General features: G+C 55.8%; 2 protein-coding genes across 2 annotated transcripts in view; one reads left to right on the forward strand and one right to left on the reverse strand.

Annotated features, from left to right (window-relative positions):
* The window catches only part of NPEPPS (aminopeptidase puromycin sensitive), a 38,409-nt gene extending 33,246 nt beyond the window's left edge, over nucleotides 1-5,163 (reverse strand). Inside the window, exon 1 of the mRNA XM_063354324.1 lies at nucleotides 5,017-5,163. Coding sequence (XP_063210394.1) covers nucleotides 5,017-5,139 — 123 coding nt within the window. The 5' untranslated portion in view covers nucleotides 5,140-5,163. The remainder of the gene's footprint in view (nucleotides 1-5,016) is intronic.
* Nucleotides 5,164-11,887: 6,724 nt separating this feature from the next.
* Nucleotides 11,888-15,851, forward strand: MRPL45 (mitochondrial ribosomal protein L45). Its single transcript, XM_063354752.1, has 8 exons — nucleotides 11,888-11,993; nucleotides 12,271-12,466; nucleotides 12,946-13,063; nucleotides 13,457-13,555; nucleotides 14,191-14,239; nucleotides 14,469-14,618; nucleotides 14,704-14,877; nucleotides 15,351-15,851. The coding sequence occupies exons 1-8, from the start codon at nucleotides 11,937-11,939 to the stop codon at nucleotides 15,408-15,410; spliced, it is 903 nt and encodes a 300-aa protein (XP_063210822.1). The 5' UTR covers nucleotides 11,888-11,936; the 3' UTR covers nucleotides 15,411-15,851.
* The last annotated feature ends 1,333 nt before the right edge of the window (nucleotides 15,852-17,184 follow it).

A 17,184-nucleotide genomic window follows, 5' to 3' on the forward strand; every position in this document is an offset into this window, starting at 1 on the left:
TGCATCTCAAGCCAGTTATGGTAATCAAGTAGTAAAATTGCCAATGCCACGACTAATTGGCCCATTGGAAAAAATCACTTCCTTCCAAAAAGCATCCAAATACACTCGCCTGTAGCAGTCACACATACTTCGGAATTGTCAAATCCACACAGACAAGTAAATCCCTTTATAACTACGATCAATACAATCAGCCTTATGAATTACAGAACTGAAAGAGGCCTTTCTGTGGGGGAGAAGAGCAAAGGCATTCCTATTTTTGAAGCTGGTGGCAGAAGGGTCTGCAGAGCCCTGAGGTCCTGACTTTGAAGCATCAGACTTGAACACTGTAATGCTCAAATTCAGATCTAATTTCACATGCTGGAAACGTAAGTTACAGGGCTGGATACCATGGTCATATATCTCTACTAGACAACTTCCCACTGCAAAAGATACTGACCACAAATACTACACCCATTAAGCTTAATTTTTCAGGGTTTACATATAAGAGCGTCACAATTAATCTTTAACTGGCATGCAGCAGGATCAGAAGACTACACATTCTTTAGTCTAGCAGACACTGCATAATTAACCTATAAAAAGCAACAGATACAGGTTAAACATTGCTAAATATAACAGAGTATCCTTAAGACATATTAAAGGGACTGGGAAAGATATTTCAAGGAGCCATCTACGTCAGGTTGTAAATTCTTTAAAGTAAAGATAGGTTTGCTTTGCAAGCAAGAAACACCTCACTGTAGTTTGCAATGAAATAAATGAACCACCACACAACGCTCTCCAAAGAAAGTAGTTTATACAGAGGTAAATACCAGGAAGTCAGAAGACAACCTTGCACCTCTCTGAAGCTCTGCACCACGACACCCTGCGCCAGACAGGTGATGGTGTGGAGCCGTGACAGCGTTAAGAACTTCCATTTAGAAGCTTAAAACACCCGTTGAATTTCGGGAGCCAGATGTTTGCTTCTGTTGCCAGTTACTCATGTTTGCCTTTTGGGCACGATGCTGAAGAACAGACCGGCCGCACATCCCCTCTTTGTTCCAGCCCTCCATCAGGCCTCCCAGGAGTCAAAAGCGGAATGGAAAAAAGTTGACCTAGACACTGAGTAATAGGAGTGTGCTGCACTGATAACTAGACCCTGAGAAAATCAGGGTTATAATAATTAAATCTCAAGCTAACAGATGAATAAAATAGATGAACTACTTCCACACGCACACACACAAAAAAAAAAATCTTAATTGTGCTCATTCAGAAACATCCCCACACACCCAACAAATCAACAGTTTAAAACGCTAAAAGACGACAGAACCGACAGACCGATGGCAGGACTGTGAACCCGCGACTATTTCAGCTCCAGATCTGCTATGGACACGCAGTGTCCCATTCTCCCACAGTCACACTTGGTCCTAGCTGCGATAAAGGAACTATTTCACAAGGAACCCTTAAGGATTTGGGGGTTTTTAACTGTGATAAATGGCAAGTATATTCTGTCAGTTTATATAAATGTTACACAATTCTACAGACTTCCAAAATATTCATATGACCACAAATTACATTATTTAAAAAATTCAAGTAACCAGACAAAATTTAGTATTTAGGTTACCAGTTACTTAACAAGCTCAGCTTCAAAAGGCTATGAAATTAAACTTTATCAAGAGACAGATTTCAGTATCATTCCTTAATCAAGAAACAACAAATACTAGACGGAGGGCCAATTCCTTAACCTGAAAACTAGGAGTGCCACAATAAACTACAAACATGTAGCATTTCTTTTCAAGGCTTTGAAATCAACCTGGTGACTACTGACCCTGAAGCAACAGCCTTATCTTTTGAATCATAAAAGGCTTTATCCTCTGAAGCTAATTTGAAGGAGCCATATGAGCGTAACATTTATTATTGTGTTTCGGTAAGTTATTTCTAGGTGCAAAAGCCAACACAAGTGCACTGCCCCAAAGCCAAGACTGGAAGGTTATTTAACAGTTCTTTAGGGCCTGCTGCTCAAGTCAAAAGACTTACCAAAATTCCACAGAGAGGGCTGCCAAATCCTATTTAATGGCTCTAAGTGAGAAACACAAACTGACTGATCAACTGTTTACTTGTAATATCTTGACTAAGTATTACAGTCTTCACTAGTTCCAGTTTGCCATTAAAGATGCAAAATAACAAAACAAACAAACACTTTTGTGTATGTAATGAAAAGTTTTCCTGATTTTGTGATTAATCATGATTGATTCCGGTGTCAAAGTTTCAGTACTCACCCTGCAGGTCAGAAAGCATCACTGGTTTAAGTACTTGATGTGGATTATTGCTTGTCTAGCCATTATCATATTGGAACGGAGCAGGGGGACTAATAATTATTCTTGATTGGTTATAAAACACAATACCCAGACCTTCAAGAGGAGGCAGTGTATGTATTTCCCTATCTCGAAATCTGGAAAATTCAAAGTTTGTGTCTTAACATAAAATCACTTTTACCTCGATGTCTGTACAATGTATCCCAAAGGTCTCAAGTATGCTGAAAACAGAATGCCACTGATGAGCTCCACTCCACCTCACTGCAAGGCGCCAGCAGAAATGGCCAACAGGTCCTTCATTGAACCAATTGGATCCAAAAGCACACAAATGTTTTATTTTCTAGATTCAATCCCAGCTCAATAACAAACGATCAGTAAATGTTAGCATATTCTTAACTAAGCCATTGCCTTGTACAAAAAGCATCCTGACCACCTGGTACTGTGGGTGAGCTGGTTCTTCTCCTCTCCATTAAGGTGCAGAACAGTCACCCTCTAATTTTCTGGAATGTCCCTTTACCGTGCTTTGGGTGCTGGCAGCCACAGCAAACTTCAGATTTCTAACTTGAGACAAGCACGCGAACACTCACCCCATACACCTTCCTGCACCTCTCCTGTACTTGCTTGCATGCAGCCGAGACGTGGCCTCATGATTCTTTGGTATATGGTTGTTAAAAGTTAATTTAAAATAAAGATATAGACTCGAGATATGTTTTTAAAACCTTGCCCTATTTTTTTTTTAATTGTCTCTACAGTGGGAACGTGAGATCAGCTCACCATGATGCGAGCAAGTTTTTTACAACCTTGAACCTGCCAGATCAGTGTTCTTCCTTAACACATTACCCTCAGCTGGTAGGAATGTCCAGGATTCTTCACATTGGCAGGTGGTATCCATCGCTCTAGGAATTTATTGAGCAATCCCCTGAACAGCAAACAATATAAAAAAATATCTCAACAGGACTAAAACCCACAAACCAACTACCACCTCCACAAGAAGCCTGCAAATCCTCATTCTTCCTGGATTTAAACTAAATTTCCAAGGCTGCTGTTCAATACTACTCTCTCCTCGGCAGCCATGCTGGCTTAAAAAGCCACTACTCCCCTCCCCCCGAGTGTTATTTTTAACCTGGATAATTTCAGTGATCCCATTTACAGCACAGCCCCACAGCTGTAACAGGACTGAGGAGCAGCAACTTGGGTGCGAAGACAGGAATAGGTGGCTAGGATTAAGACGGAAGACATCGGGAATTTCTCAAGCTGGCATTTTCACCCAGGCTGATGCACCGCCAAACCCAGACCCCGAAGGCAGTAGGGGCCTGAGGACTCGAGCGAGAACAAAATCCGCAAGGCGATTTACGTTTTCAGTGTGTCTTCCACATGACACAAACTTACTCATCTCTAGCCGCCTTCCTCCAGGTCCCAAAAGTCACAAGATTCACTATCATCCACGGCCTTGTGCCCTCCCCAGCTTCCACAGGCACCAGACGCTCGCCTAGTGAGGCACTCGCTCCCTCCCTACCTGTGCTTCAGATTCAGCAGCGTTATTACCCAGAAGCTACCTCATCTTTTTAACCGCCTCTTTAGACCAAGATTTAAATCTGTACACATCTCAGTATTTAAAATCTCCCTCTAATATTTTTGAGCTCTCAATACAGTCAAGATACACTAGAAGAAAAACTCCAGTAAGCCCTTACAGTTCTGCATCTATTGCAAATCACTGCACTAGGAAAGACATGAAAGCAAATTTAGGGAATCTTGGCACAGCAGCCTGAGAATGACTATGAGACTTCAGGGCTTTCATCAAACCTTCTGGCTTTGGAACAGGAACACGGGGAAGCTTTTGCCTTTCCGAAGGGGCAGAAGACCTGCCGCTGGCGCTTTGCACACCCCTTCCCACTGTTCACCGAGCATTTCGCTTCACTGGCTCCAAGCTTTTCATGACACTGAGGCCTACCCAGCTTACCGTACTACACCGGGGGAGTTCTCGTTTAATTGCCTATGTGGTAGTTTGGTCTTTCCAGCAAAATCCCGAGCCATCTGAATGGCTGGATGTAGATAAAAGCAGCACGGCTGGAAGCTGGAAACAGGAACAGGGTGCTCGCTACGGATTTGGGGGAAGCAGGGGATACCAGCCCGGCAGATATCCACGGCTCCGACCGCTCCACGCCTAACCTACGTGCCGGCTGTGGCTTTGGGGGCCCAGGGGAACGGGCCGGGCCCCCCCCCAGGGGAGCGGCGGGGCCCGGGGCGAGGCCCCCGGCCCTTCCCAGGCCGCTCCCGGCTCCTCTCGGGGGACGGAGCGGGGCAGGGCGGGGCCCACGGGCCGCTCTCTCCCCTTCCCCAAGGCCGCGGGGTGCCGGGGGGGGATATATATACATCTAAATGTATAGGCTGAATGGAAAGGGAGGGCGGAGACCGCGGCGGGGGAGGGGGGGCGGGAAACAGCCCCGAGCGGCCTCCCTGCACCTGCCTGGCCGGCTCCACCGCGCCGAGGGCCGGGCCCCGGCGGGGGGAGGCCCTCAGGGCCCGGCGGCGAGGAGGGGAAGGGGAAAGGCGGGGGGGATCGGGCCCCCCCTGGCTGACGGGGCTCCCTCAGGGCCCGGCGGAGGGAGGGAGGGAAGAGGGAGCCGGACCCGGCGGGGCTCCCTCAGGGTGGAGCGGGCTGGGGGTCCCTTCAGGGCCCGGCGGGGGCGGGGGGAGGAGGAGGAAGCGGGGGGGGGGGGGCACCTACCTGCACGGCGGCCTCCAGCTTGCCCTCGAAGGTGAAGTCGATGAGGTCGGGCTTGAGGCAGAGTCCATAGTTGAGGGGGGACACGTCGGCGGGCAGCCGCTCGAAGGGCCGCTTCTCCGGCATGGCGGGGCGGCGGCGGGGAAGAGGGGGGGGCGGGGGGGGGGGGGTGCGGGGCTGCGCCCCCCCGCGGCGGGGCGGCGAGGGAGGGGGGCGGCGGAACGGCGGCGGCGGCGGGGAGGTGGGGGGCGGGGAGGTTTCCTGTCGGCGACACGGCGACCCCGCACCGACACACCGAGAGAGCGGGCGGCGGCGGCGGGAGGAGGAGGAGGAGGAGGAGGAGGAGGGAGGGGCGGGGGCGCGCGCGCGCTCCCGGCACGAGGCGCCCGGTGCCCGGGGGGGGGGGGCGGGGGGGGGGGGGCGGGGGGGGGGGGGGCGGGAGGAGAGGCAGGAGGAGGAACAGCGCGTGCGCGCGGTCGGCGGCGCCACGCGGCCGCGCACGTAGAGCGGCGCGAGCGCGTTGCGTAAGCGGCGGCGGGGTGCGGGGGGTGCGCAGTGCGCGTGCGGCTCGCGAAAGGGAGCTCCCGGTGGGCCCGGTGCGGAGCGGAGCGGGGGGGAACGGTGAACCCCCGCTAAGCGATTAATGGGGGCCCCCCGCAGCACCCGGTACAGCGGGGACTGGCGCGGTGCAGCCCGTTAACGGGTCAGACGGCCTGGGGAGGGTGGCACGGTGCACCCGGTTAACGGGGGCTCCTGCGGCACCCGGTTCGTGGGGGTTCTGTCACGGTGCACCCGGTTAACGGGGGCTCCTGCGGCACCCGGTCCGGGGGATGATCTGTCACGGGGCACCCGGTTAACGGGGGCTCCTGCGGCACCCGGTCCGTGGGGGTTCTGTCACGGTGCCCCCGGTTAACGGGGGCTCCTGCGGCACCCGGTTCGTGGGGGTTCTGTCACGGTGCACCCGGTTAACGGGGGCTCCTGCGGCACCCGGTCCGGGGGATGATCTGTCACGGGGCACCCGGTTAACGGGGGATGATCTGGCACGGGGCACCCGGTTAACGGGGGCTCCTGCGGCACCCGGTCCGTGGGGGTTCTGTCACGGTGCACCCGGTTAACGGGGGCTCCTGTGGCACCCGGTCCGTGGGGGTTCTGTCACGGTGCACCCGGTTAACGGGGGCTCCTGTGGCACCCAGTCCGGGGAGGGTCTGGCGCGGTGCACCCAGTTAACGGGGGCTCCAGGTGTGCCCGGTAGAGAGGGGTCTGGCACGGTGCGCCTGGCCCGGGAGGGGTTGACATGGTGCAGCCCGTTAACGGCGGCTCCTGCGGCTCCCGGTGCAGGGGGGGCTGGCATGGTGTACCCCGTTAACGGGTCACCCAGCCCGGGGAGGGTGGCATGGTGCACCCGGTTAACGGGGACTCCTGCGGCACCCGGTCCGGGGGGGGGCGGTCTGCCACGGTGCACCGTGTTAATGGGGACTCGCGGTGTGCCCGGTGGAGAGGGGGCTGGCACAGCGCAGCCCATTCGTGGGGTCTCCTGCAGCACCCGGTCCAGGGGGGGGCTGGCACAGTGCACACCGTTAACGGGGGCTCCCGCGGCACCCGGTGCAGGGGGGGCTGGCACGGTGCAGCTTTCCTGGAGCCCCTTTAGGGCCTGGAAGGGGCTCCAAGGTCTCCCCGGAGCCTTCTCTTCCCCAGGCTGAACCCCCCCAGCTCTCTCAGCCTGTCCCCACAGCAGAGGGGCTCCAGCCCTCCCAGCATCTCCGGGGCCTCCTCTGGCCCCGCTCCAACAGCTCCGTGTCCTTCTGCTGTTGGTGCCCCAGGGCTGGAGGCAGCACCGCAGGGGGGTCTCCCCAGAGGGGCAGAATCCCCCCCCTCGCCCCGCTGGCCACGCTGCTGGGGATGAACTCCAATATGTCGTGTCCTGGGTTTTTTCTGTTAATTATCCTCTATATTTTGTTTTTATTGATTACTTTTCCCAGCACCGAGCAGCCGGCGGGTCCCACGCCAGCAGTGCGCTGCGCCCGCTGTGCGGATTTGGGTTTTTCCCGGGCTGCTCATCACCCCGTCCGATCCTCCGAGCACCCGCTCGGCACCGCGCAGCACCTGGCCCTTGTATCTGGAGGACACAGGTCCCTTTACTGCCTGGGTTTGGTCACCTCTGTCCTCCCCCAGGTCCAGATAAGCCTCGCGGACCTCGGGGCTGTAACCCTATCGCTAACCTCCGGCATTAAAAAAGTCGCGAGAATCGGCTTAAACGTCTCGGACTTTACAGCAAAAATCCAGCGATGTGGAGCAGGGAGAGGTGTCCTGTCTCCAGGGTCGCTTTACCTGCCCGGACAGCTCGTGGGGTGGCTTTTCTCCCCACCCTGAGCTAACAGCCAGCCTCAGCCGCCTCCTCCTCTTCCTCCTCCTCCTCCTTGAACCACAGCAGCGAGGTGAAACCTGGGTGCTGCAGGGCTCCTGCTCAAACCCCGGGGCTGCAGCCCTTCGTGGCCAGGCTCACGTCCTCCAAAGTGAAAAAAAAACCCCTCAAGTTCTTGAGCAAAAAGGGGCTTCTCTGCCGTTTCCCATGGCCAAGCAGCCACTGCTGCCCACCCCGGGGTACCGCAGCCCCCCGGGGCTTTCCCTGCCCGCCCGGGGTCGGCAGCGCCGCGGAGGCTTGTGGAAGATGCTATGTAAGGAATCCGTCTTAAAAAGCTATGTACACAATACAGCGAACAGTATTTACGGGGTAATAAATGTCCCAAGTGGGTGATGTTGGATGGCTGTTTGGGTTTGTGACAAACACCAGCAGGAAGTTTAAAAAAAAAATTCTTAATAAAGCCTTTATATGGGAAAAAGAAAGGCGAAAAATCGAATTCCTCTGGAAGAGGGGAGCCGGTGGCCGCGGTGGCTTTCCCCGCACCCGGCTTGCAGGGCGAGGGCCACATCCCCGGCCTGGCTCTCGGCCCCCGGACCAGCCATGGCAATCTTGGATCGCTGTGTCCGTACGGCGTTAAACACGGACCTGATTAAGTCTCAAAAGGGCGCGTGTCGTGTCTTTGTGGGTGCCACAACCCCCCTCGTTTTAAGAAGGAAGCGCAGCTCGCAGAGGCAGGAAATCATTAATTGCCTTCCACCGCTGCAAACTGCAATTGCTCCTTTTTTTTTTTCCTTTCCCCCCACCCCACCCCCAGCAAAGAGATTTATTCTTGCTAAAAGTGATTCCTCGCTGTTTAAAATATCAGTTAGCGCCGAGCGAGGAGAGGGAGCGGGGATTTGCCGAGACCTGGAGGAGCCGGCGGCAGGAACTGGGGCAGGGAGAAAGTACAGACAGCTCTTAGCGCGTCCTTACAAAAACCAAAGGGCTGATGAGCTCGGGTTCATCTGGGGCTTCTGCGGGGCCGCATTGTGCCGCCGAGCCCGGGGGGAGAAGAAGGGAGACAAGGGAACAGCTGGAGCTGCGCGGGGGGAGTTGGGGCGGCTGCCGCCCCCCCGCCATTGCTCCTGCCACCGTCCCCTCCCGGCGCCCTGCTGGGGTGCGAAGCCCCGCGGGACACAGGGACGGTGGCACTGGGGACGCGTCGATGTCGGGATCTGGAGCTGGGGAAACTTCCATCGTCGCCGTTGCGATGCCTGCGAGGTGCCGGTGGGGTGCTGGGGAGAAAGTCCCGGTGTTGTCCCAAATCTGGGTTCTTTTAACCTTTTGATCTTTTGTGGATGAGCCGTGGCATTAACGTATCACCTTCTAATGACAAAGCCAGCACCCAGCTCTGCGCAGAAGTGAAGGAAATAAATCTCTCGCCTCTGTGTGTATATCGCCTTCTTGCCCACTGGGTTAAAAGAACCCAGATTTGGGACAACACCGCCCCCCCGCCGCGGGGAGGGAAGGGCTGGAGCGGTGACCCCGGCGTGGGAGCCTCCGTGCGGGATTTGCGGCCAGGCTGGGTGGAGGAGGACCCAGCTGTGCCATGGTTGTGCCAAGAGCCCTCACCTGAGCCAAAAGCCCTTCTGCCGCCTCGCCTCTGCCCCCCGTGCCCCGGCAGAGCCCGTGGCCGCGGTGACTCCCCCTGGGCTGGCAGCAAGGTCAGGGGCAGGATAAACCTATTCCTGGAGCAGAGCCGCCGCGGGAGGGAGGCAGAGGGGGGATTGTCTCCTCTGAGCTTTAATTCCTGCCCTCGATGGCTTCGCGGGTCACCGGGTGCCCTCCCGGTGTGCGGCCGGTGCCGGGGGCAGCCAGGGGGCTTGGTGGCCGCGCCAGCCGTGGGGCTTGGGCTCGGCAAAGGGCTCTGGGAGCCTTCTGCGGCTGCTGGTCCGCGCGGGAGATATTGTTAGATGACAGATGCTGCTGTCAGCAAGAATCCAGAAAGAAAGAAAGGAAGAAAGAAAGAGCCTCCGCCGAGAAAGCCGGGGGGAAGCCGCCTCCTCCGCTGTGTCCCGACCAAACCGGGTTCTCCTGCAGCGCCAGACTGGGGAGGGCTCGGGGACAAACGGACGGGGTGGAAGCCAGGAGCTGTAATTAGCCCAGAGTCTTTGCAGCCACCAACTGCTGCCAGTGCACCATTTTAATTAGGAAAACAAGGGGAGGGGGAAGAAAAAAAGGGAAGAAAAGAAAAAGAAAGATCCCAAGAGAGGCTTTTCTTTTCTTCTCTCTTTTGCTGGAGTTTTTGCTGTTCCTGCCGAGAGCGGGAGCAGCTGGAGGGCACCGGCTAATCCTGCCTCGCAGGTCTGGGCCTGCGGCTTAGGGCAGGAATCTCTGGTATTCGGGAGCACAGGGACAACGGGGCTGGAAGCTGCTAAATGGCTCCGGGGGCCTCTTGCTCTGCGGGCTGTTCCCCGGGGCGTGGGGGGCGTTTTGCGTCGCTTCCCCCCCTCCTCGCTGCGAGGCGATGCGTGCGTGCGGCTCTGCCCGTCGCCCTCCTGCCTGGCCGCGTACCTGGGGCGAATTGCACAAGGATGGTGGCAAACGTGGCCAAACCCCTGCCCGGAGCTGCCGGGGACAGCTTGGCTTTGGGCGGCTGCTAAGCGTGTCCCACTTCTGCCGATGCTCTCCAAATCCCAGCCCCGGCCCGGCCCTCCGATGTGGCAAATCCCAGCGCGGTGGTTTTGCCAGGGAGAAGGTCACACGTGGGCTGGGGGCACCATCGAGTGGCATCCCCAAAGGCCACCGCTGCTGGGGTTCTAACCGCGGCAGGCAGGGATGCTCCTGAGCCGTGCATCCCCACAGTGAGGACATGGCCCCACGGGGCTACCAGAGCCCCGAAACAGTTGCCCACAGTGGTAAAACCGGCTGAGATGCCATCACAGGGCAGCCCTGCCACCGGGAAAGCCAGACGGGTCGGGAACATCCAGCCCCACAAGTCCCCAGCCATGGGAAAGCGCTGGGGCCGTGGGGTGCTGGAGCCGGTGACTCAGCTCCGGCTGCTCCAGGACCGGCTCCGCGTCCCTGGGGCTCCAGCCCTGTTTTCCGCAGGAGAAACCGGCTCCAGTTTTCCTGCTGGGGTGCAGCAGGGAGGATTCCCCCCCCGCCTCCTATTTTTGAGCCCCCAGGAGCATCATGACAGATTTTCGGAGCCGCTGGTGGGATGCGGGTGTAATCCCCCCCACCCATGGGTGCCCGGCTCCCCCCCGGTGTCCCCTGCAGGGCCGCTCCCATCTCGCCCCGCTCCCGCCGGCACAGATAACAGCGTGGGCCGGGATCAACGGTCTCGGGGCACAGCGGAGCCGTCACTACACATTAACCAGCTGCCCCGATGGAGCAACGCTTCCTCCCGGCCAAGATCAACAGTCCCCAAAGCAAACTGGGAGCAGGGCCAGGCGGGGCCGGCGCAGCCCCCAGCCTCCCGACAAGCCCCCCGCTCCCGCGGGGCCAACCGGGGGGGATTCACCCGCCCTGTGCCGTGTTTGCCTTTGGGTTTGCCTTTGGGTCCGCAAGACGGAGCAAGGCCTCACCCTGCAGCGGTGGGTGGGTGCTGAGCATCCCCCGCGCGTCCCTGGGACTCCCGGAGCTGGGATTTCAAGGGAAGGAGGTTTGGGATGCGTGTGGTTCGCTTTAGGGCATCAGCGCCCGGAGCTGCTGCATCCCGGTGTCCCATGGGACCCTCGGAGGGGACCCTCGTGTGGGACCCCTGACCCCCCCTCCACCGCCAGCCCCGAGTCCTGCTGCAGTTTGAAATGCCCAAAGCATCGGGCACCGACGTCGAGCCGCGCGGAGCTGCTGGGGGGCTGCGCAGGTCCCTGGGGATGCTGGGGGGGGCTCGGCAGACCTGCGGGGGGGATCCGACACCCCCAGCACCACCCGGGCAGGCTGGGGGGGGCTCCGCAGATCTGGGGGAATGGGGGGGTCCGACACCCCCAACACCCCTTGGGAGGCTGCGGGGCTCCACAGACCCGGGGGGGGTCTGACACCCCCAGCAGCCTGGGAGAGGCTGGGGGGCTTGGCAGTTCGAGGGGGGGCCCAGAACCCCCAGCACCCCATGGCAGGCTGGGGGGCTCCATAGGTCTGGGGGGGGTCTGACACCCCCAGCACCCCGGGGCAGGCTGGGGGGGCTCCGCAGGCCGGGGGAAGTCCGACACCCCCATCAATCCCTGGGGGGCTCCACAAACCCGGGGGGGGTTCCGACACCCCCGACACCCCCAGCACCCCCCGCGTGGGGCGGTGCGGGGGGTCCCTGTCGCACGTGGCCCGGGGGGGGAGTGGGGGTGGCCCCCACACCCCGTTTCTCGGTGCACCGTGGCCGCCGCTGCGAGAGCCCCCCCCCTCGCCCAGCACCGGGCACCGGGGTCCCCCGGCCGCGCGCTCGGGGCGGGGCCTCCCCCCTCCGTCCCCGCAGTCGATGGAATTTTCCACTCGCTGCCGCGGCGCGGGCTCCCGCCGGCCCCGCCCCCTCCGCGCGCCGCCGCCTCGGCCCCGCCCACCTCCCGGCGGGCCGCGCGGCGGGAAGATGGCGGCCGCCATGAAGGCGGGCCTGGGCCGGCTGGGCCTGAGGGTGTGCTGGCAGGTGGGGACCGGCGGGAGGGACTGGGGGGACGGGCTGAGGGGCCGTGAGGGGCCGAAGGGCCGAGAGGGGGCCGAGGAGCCACGGGATAAGGGATGTGGGGAGTCAGGGATGAGGGAATATGGGCAGGCCGCGGGACAGGGAGGGCGACAAGTGGTGGCCTTAGGTGTATTCACAGCTGCTCTGTGTTTGGCAGGCGGGAAGGGAAATAAGGCAAGATGTTGACGTTGTTTCTTGGACGTTGGATTAACTCAACGGCTTTGTTATTTCTCTTCCTTAGACTGCGGAGTCCATACTCCGGCCTGCTGGAGGGGCTCCGGCCTGTCTTGTTGTCCCAGTGAGAACGAAGAAGAAATATTCTGTCCCCGAATGGGCCAGAGAACTGACCCCTGAAGAGAGGGAGAAGAGACTCAAGTCTTTAGGCACAATATTTCCTGATGACCGTATAGAACGGACCTTCTACTTGGCCTGCACAGGTGGTGGAAAGCCTGCTTTGGTCTCGTTTCAAGGGCAAAACTAATGCAAAGTATCAGCATGGAGCAATTAGCCTAAGCGGTGTGACCATGGTGACAGGGTGTCCATCTGGAGTAGGCTGAATGACCCACTCTGCCTCCGGATGAGGGATAGCAGCTGCCCTCTTTACCTCAGAAGCGTGTCAAGCTGTTGGCCCCTTCGTCCTAGTGACAAAGAATAGTAAGGGAGGTCACGTTCCCTGCTGCTGAATGTGTCTTCTCCTCCTGTCCGGGCTGCATGGAAAAGGAGAGCAGAGAGCAGGGGCCTGTCACTGCTGACAAGCTGTGTTAAACTAGCAGTTCTCTGCACGCTTGTATTTCATCTTGCATTTTCAGGGAGGAATCCTGCTTCTCCAGCCCCTGGCAGCCAACGTGCTGCCTCTTTGTTTCCTTTGTTTTGCTGGTTTTGAGCCTCCTCCTGACGTTTCTCCTCTCTCCCGCAGCTGATATTATAGACCCGTACATCCCTCCTGAGGGCGATGCCCGCTTGACTTCCCTGTCCAAAGATGGGCTGAAGCAAAAGATGGAGAAGCTGAAGCAGACTGCCACCTCCCAGCTAGCGTACGTACCTCCTTTTTAATTAGTCTGTGGTGCAGGAGTTTTGCTTGGTTCTGTCTTGCAGTGGCGAGATGGCACGTTTTGTTTTCTACCCACTTCGTCTGTTGTTGCTGTTGTACCATTTAAGCAGGAGTCCCTGGTGTGAGAATGAGCACAAGGCACCCATCCTGGTGTGAATGGATGCAGCGCGCACTCATTTTCTTGAGGATTCTTTGGGTTTGCAGCACTATGTCTGTTTTATGAGCACCTAGAGGTTATGTGGGGAGTCTCCAGTTCTCAGTTGCTCCCTGGTAAAAGCTGGGCTTGAACTGGATAAGATCGCTGTCATCACCTGAAACAAGTGAGGCGCTTCCAAGTCGTTCTTTACTTACCGTAGAGCTTTTCTTGTCTTTTCAGTCTGCGAAAGGTGAAAGATCATGACCCGGATTTCAGCACTAAAACGTTCCCAGAAAAGGCACAGGAGATATTTATTGAAGCTCACAATTGCCTGGCAAAGTAAGACCCTTCTCTGACTGATGTAGTTGTGTAGGACCTGCTTCTCTTTGCTTATCTACTCTGGTTTTCTTCCTTGTCTTTCTAATCCTTGTACCTCCTTTGCAACAAGTACTTTATCTTTTTCTGCTCCCATCTCTGTGAGGAGTAGAGCCTTGGAGATCTAGTCAGCACTCGCTGGCTTTTGATAATGAAAAGCAGGTTGCAGAAAACTCATCTTGACCTGACCTGCAGAGGAGATGAGCTGTTGCACCACTAGTGTTATCAGCGGGTGAGTGGGTGGTTGGTGCTGTTCAGAATCACGCTGCAGGGAATTGTCTGGATATGAAATGATACTCCACTGGTTTGCTCCACTTTCCAATAATAGAACAGATTTCAAAACTGCATCATTCTTGGTTACAATTCCAAACATCAATAAAACATTTAGGTCATAACTGGCTTCCAAAGGATGTTGTGTTTCCCTGAAGTCTTGTCAACCAGCTTGCATTCATGTTCTGATTTTGTGCTGAGATCACAGCTGAGAACTTAGCTTTTTCTGTTTTGCCAGTAGATCGTGTGTCCTCTGGGGAAGCAGGAATTTGTGAGTAAGCCTCTTCACAATATGTGTGTTTGAGTAACTGGGCGTGTTTCACTTGCAGTTTCGACAAGCAGAAACTTCACTCCCTGGTGACAGAGCGCTGCTACCCGGTAAGTGTTTGTCTGGATGTAGCACGTCCTTGATCTTTTCTATGGTCTCTAAGGCTCTCAAAGCCTGATTGTCGGTCTCCTTTTTTCTGGATGCAGTAAAGACAGACCGGAGGGGGGAAAGTACAAGTCTAAGTAATAGCTAATGCATAAATGCTTCATTATGTGTAGCAGTTTGCTTATCATTCAATTCACATCCTAATTAAGTTAGTGCTTTTTTTTTTCTTTATAGGAAATGGTGCGTGGGAACAGGTACAGGACCATCCGGTGGAGTTTTGTGGAGTCGCTGGAGCCTCCAAGAGTGGTTCACGTTCGATGTGACAGCATTGTGAACCGAGGCAACCTGTATGGCCAGGTGACGGTGCGGATGCACACGCGACAGGTACCATCCCCCTGTGCCCTTTGTGTTTCCCAACTGACTCCAACTTGCTGTCAGCCCAACAGACGTTTCTTGGCTCTTTTTACAGACTCTGGCAATCTATGACCGCTTTGGGCGGCTGATGTATGGAGGAGAGGAGGTGCCCAAGGACGTTTTGGAGTATGTCGTATTTGAGAGGTACTTGGTCAACCCATATGGCACATGGAGGATGCACGGCAAGATCGTTCCGGAATGGGCTCCGCCGAAGGAGCCCATTGTTAAGGTAATGCCACCAGGAGAAGGCACCAGCACAGCCTGTGTCTGTGAAACATGAAGTATATAGGGTGTTTGAGGTATCCGTCTGGAAAATTATATATATACAGGCTTGGATTAGGGTAACCTGGAAGCTGTAATAGGAGGCTGAGGGCATTTGACATGAATGGGGTAATTTAGGGCGTTACTGGTTTCTGTACATAGCCTGGCAAAGTGATGCAGGTGCTGTGTCTTCCTGTGGTACTAAAAACAGGTCCTAGAGAGGAAGGAGGTGAGAACCATAGTGTAGTACAAGTCATGTCAACCCACCCACCCCCATGTCCTCCCCCATACTGCTGCCATCTGGTCATCTTCCTGCGCGAGGTCATTGCGTTGCCGGAACCCCCTGCTCACCCTTTTTCGTGCTCTGTAACACGAAGAATTCCTGTTAGAGCAGTTCAGAGCTGCTCTGCGTCGTGCTGATTTTGTTCCTTGCTTTTTCAGACTGTGATGATTCCTGGCCCAACCTTGGATCCCTCACAAGAGTACGAAGAAATGAAGTAGGAAATTCCAGTGCCTGTGCAGAGACAGCAGTGCAAACGACCCTGGAGGGAAGAGGTGGAGAATGTCTGTGGAAGTAGTGGGTTGGGTATGGCTGTGCCCTTCCAGTGAGCGATCAACAAACAAAGCGGCTTCAGAAGTGGACTCCAGTCACTAAGAAGTTGTCTTTAAAGGAGCGAGAGGGGCCTGGGAGGGGGATTCAGATGAGCTCTGAGAAGAGCTTTACACTTTCCAAGTAGACTTAGTGTGCTGCAGGTTAACCCCCTCTGTGTTTCCGTGAAGACAAGGAGTCTGTTCTCTTCAGGATGGCTCTCCAGGCTGCCCTCTGTCCTGAACTTGCATCGTGAGAGCCCTGGGCAGCAGAAGTCTGTCCAGACATGGGATATTTGGCACTTACATGGGAAGTGTTGTAGACCTGGTCTTTCATTAAAATTTGCAGCAGTAGGTGTTGGCACTTTCTTTTTGTGATCTCTTTCCCTCTCTGTCCTGATTCCCAGGCTTCTTTTTTTTTTTTTAAACAGAAAACAGGGAAGAGCAGCGAGCACACTTTAATTTAAATTCTCTGGGTGGGCGCTGTGCTTGGACTCCTGCTGAGTGGGTGCTTGTTAGTGGCCAAACCTTCCCAAAGGGGCCGCAGCACAGCACTGGTAATTTAACAAAATTTGTTAACTCCCAAGGTCGGCGTTTGTGTCAGCCAGTGCCTTCTTGAAAGGCTGCGTTTCCCACAGCTGGTGGGTTTTAGCGCATTTGTTACGGACACGTGAATTCAGCGACGGGATGTTGTTAGTGAGTGGCTGGCACCATCCTGTGGACGGGAGGACATTCGCATCAGGTCCCCTGGTTCTGCAGGCTGGGTGGGTCGGGGAAACGCCTACCCAGAGGTTAGTTACCTTTTTCTGTGGCTGCGACTAAGCCAGCGCACTCTGCTAATCTATTCTTAACTCTGTTTTGCTCAGGTAGGTTCCATTTACTCCTAGTCACAGAGCAAAATATTCAGTAGTCATCAAACAACGAAGCTTTTTAAACCTCGTCTTGCTTTTTAACTTGGCCAGTTTTCAGACTTTGTGAGAGTTGAAGTGCGTTTTTGTTTTTTTTTCTTCCTTGAAAGAGATTTTTGCAGAGATCTGTATGCAGAGAAAGAGTTACGGCTCCTTACGCTTGCAGAGTTGTTCCGTGTTTCTCGTGGATGATGTTCTTTTGAAAGGGCAGACTATCATCTTTACGTGCTCTTAGGAGAGGAGCCAGCGATGGAATCCCTCTCATCTTGTTGGAAATGAGAGGGGTGTCACAATCTGTCTGCCTTTCCTGAAAGAACCTACTATATTGAGCCTTCTGCCTACGCTTCATTCACGAGCTGGAGAGACTCAGTGCTCCGGCATACGCGAGCTGGGCTAGGAGCTAAAATACATGCGCGTGAGCTGCCTGCTTTGTGCCTGCTGGGACTCCGGCAGATTACAGGCGGGTATGGAGGCGACTCCTCAACCAAGACCTAAGACAAGGTTCTTCAGCTCGGGCCCTGAATGGAAAGAGCGTGTTTTCTGGTGGAGTGGCTGGTTTTTCTGGGAAAATGGCCTTGCCCTCCAGTCTGGCAGCGTGTGGCTCCCCCTCTCCTTTGCCAATATTCAAACCTCCAACTAAACCCTTGCTGCTCTGGGTTTCCTGTACAGCCTCGCTGCTTTCTGTTGGACCTCTTCCTTGAGCACGCGTAGTGTCTTGCCCACGCCCCATAAATCAGCCGCTAAGCCTGCACTTTGTAGATAATACTCTTTATTTTCCG

This window comes from Chroicocephalus ridibundus, chromosome 17, assembly GCF_963924245.1.
Source record: "Chroicocephalus ridibundus chromosome 17, bChrRid1.1, whole genome shotgun sequence".
NCBI lineage: Eukaryota > Metazoa > Chordata > Aves > Charadriiformes > Laridae > Chroicocephalus > Chroicocephalus ridibundus.

What these genes read in the sequence shown, in the direction of transcription:
- MRPL45 (XM_063354752.1), top strand. Translation starts at nt 11,937, where the DNA reads ATGGCGGCCGCCATGAAGGCGGGCCTGGGCCGGCTGGGCCTGAGGGTG. An exon ending in GCTCACAATTGCCTGGCAAA is followed by an intron (nt 13,556 to 14,190) that starts GTAAGACCCTTC and finishes TTTCACTTGCAG; the next exon opens with TTTCGACAAGCAGAAACTTC. An exon ending in TGACAGAGCGCTGCTACCCG is followed by an intron (nt 14,240 to 14,468) that starts GTAAGTGTTTGT and finishes TTTTCTTTATAG; the next exon opens with GAAATGGTGCGTGGGAACAG.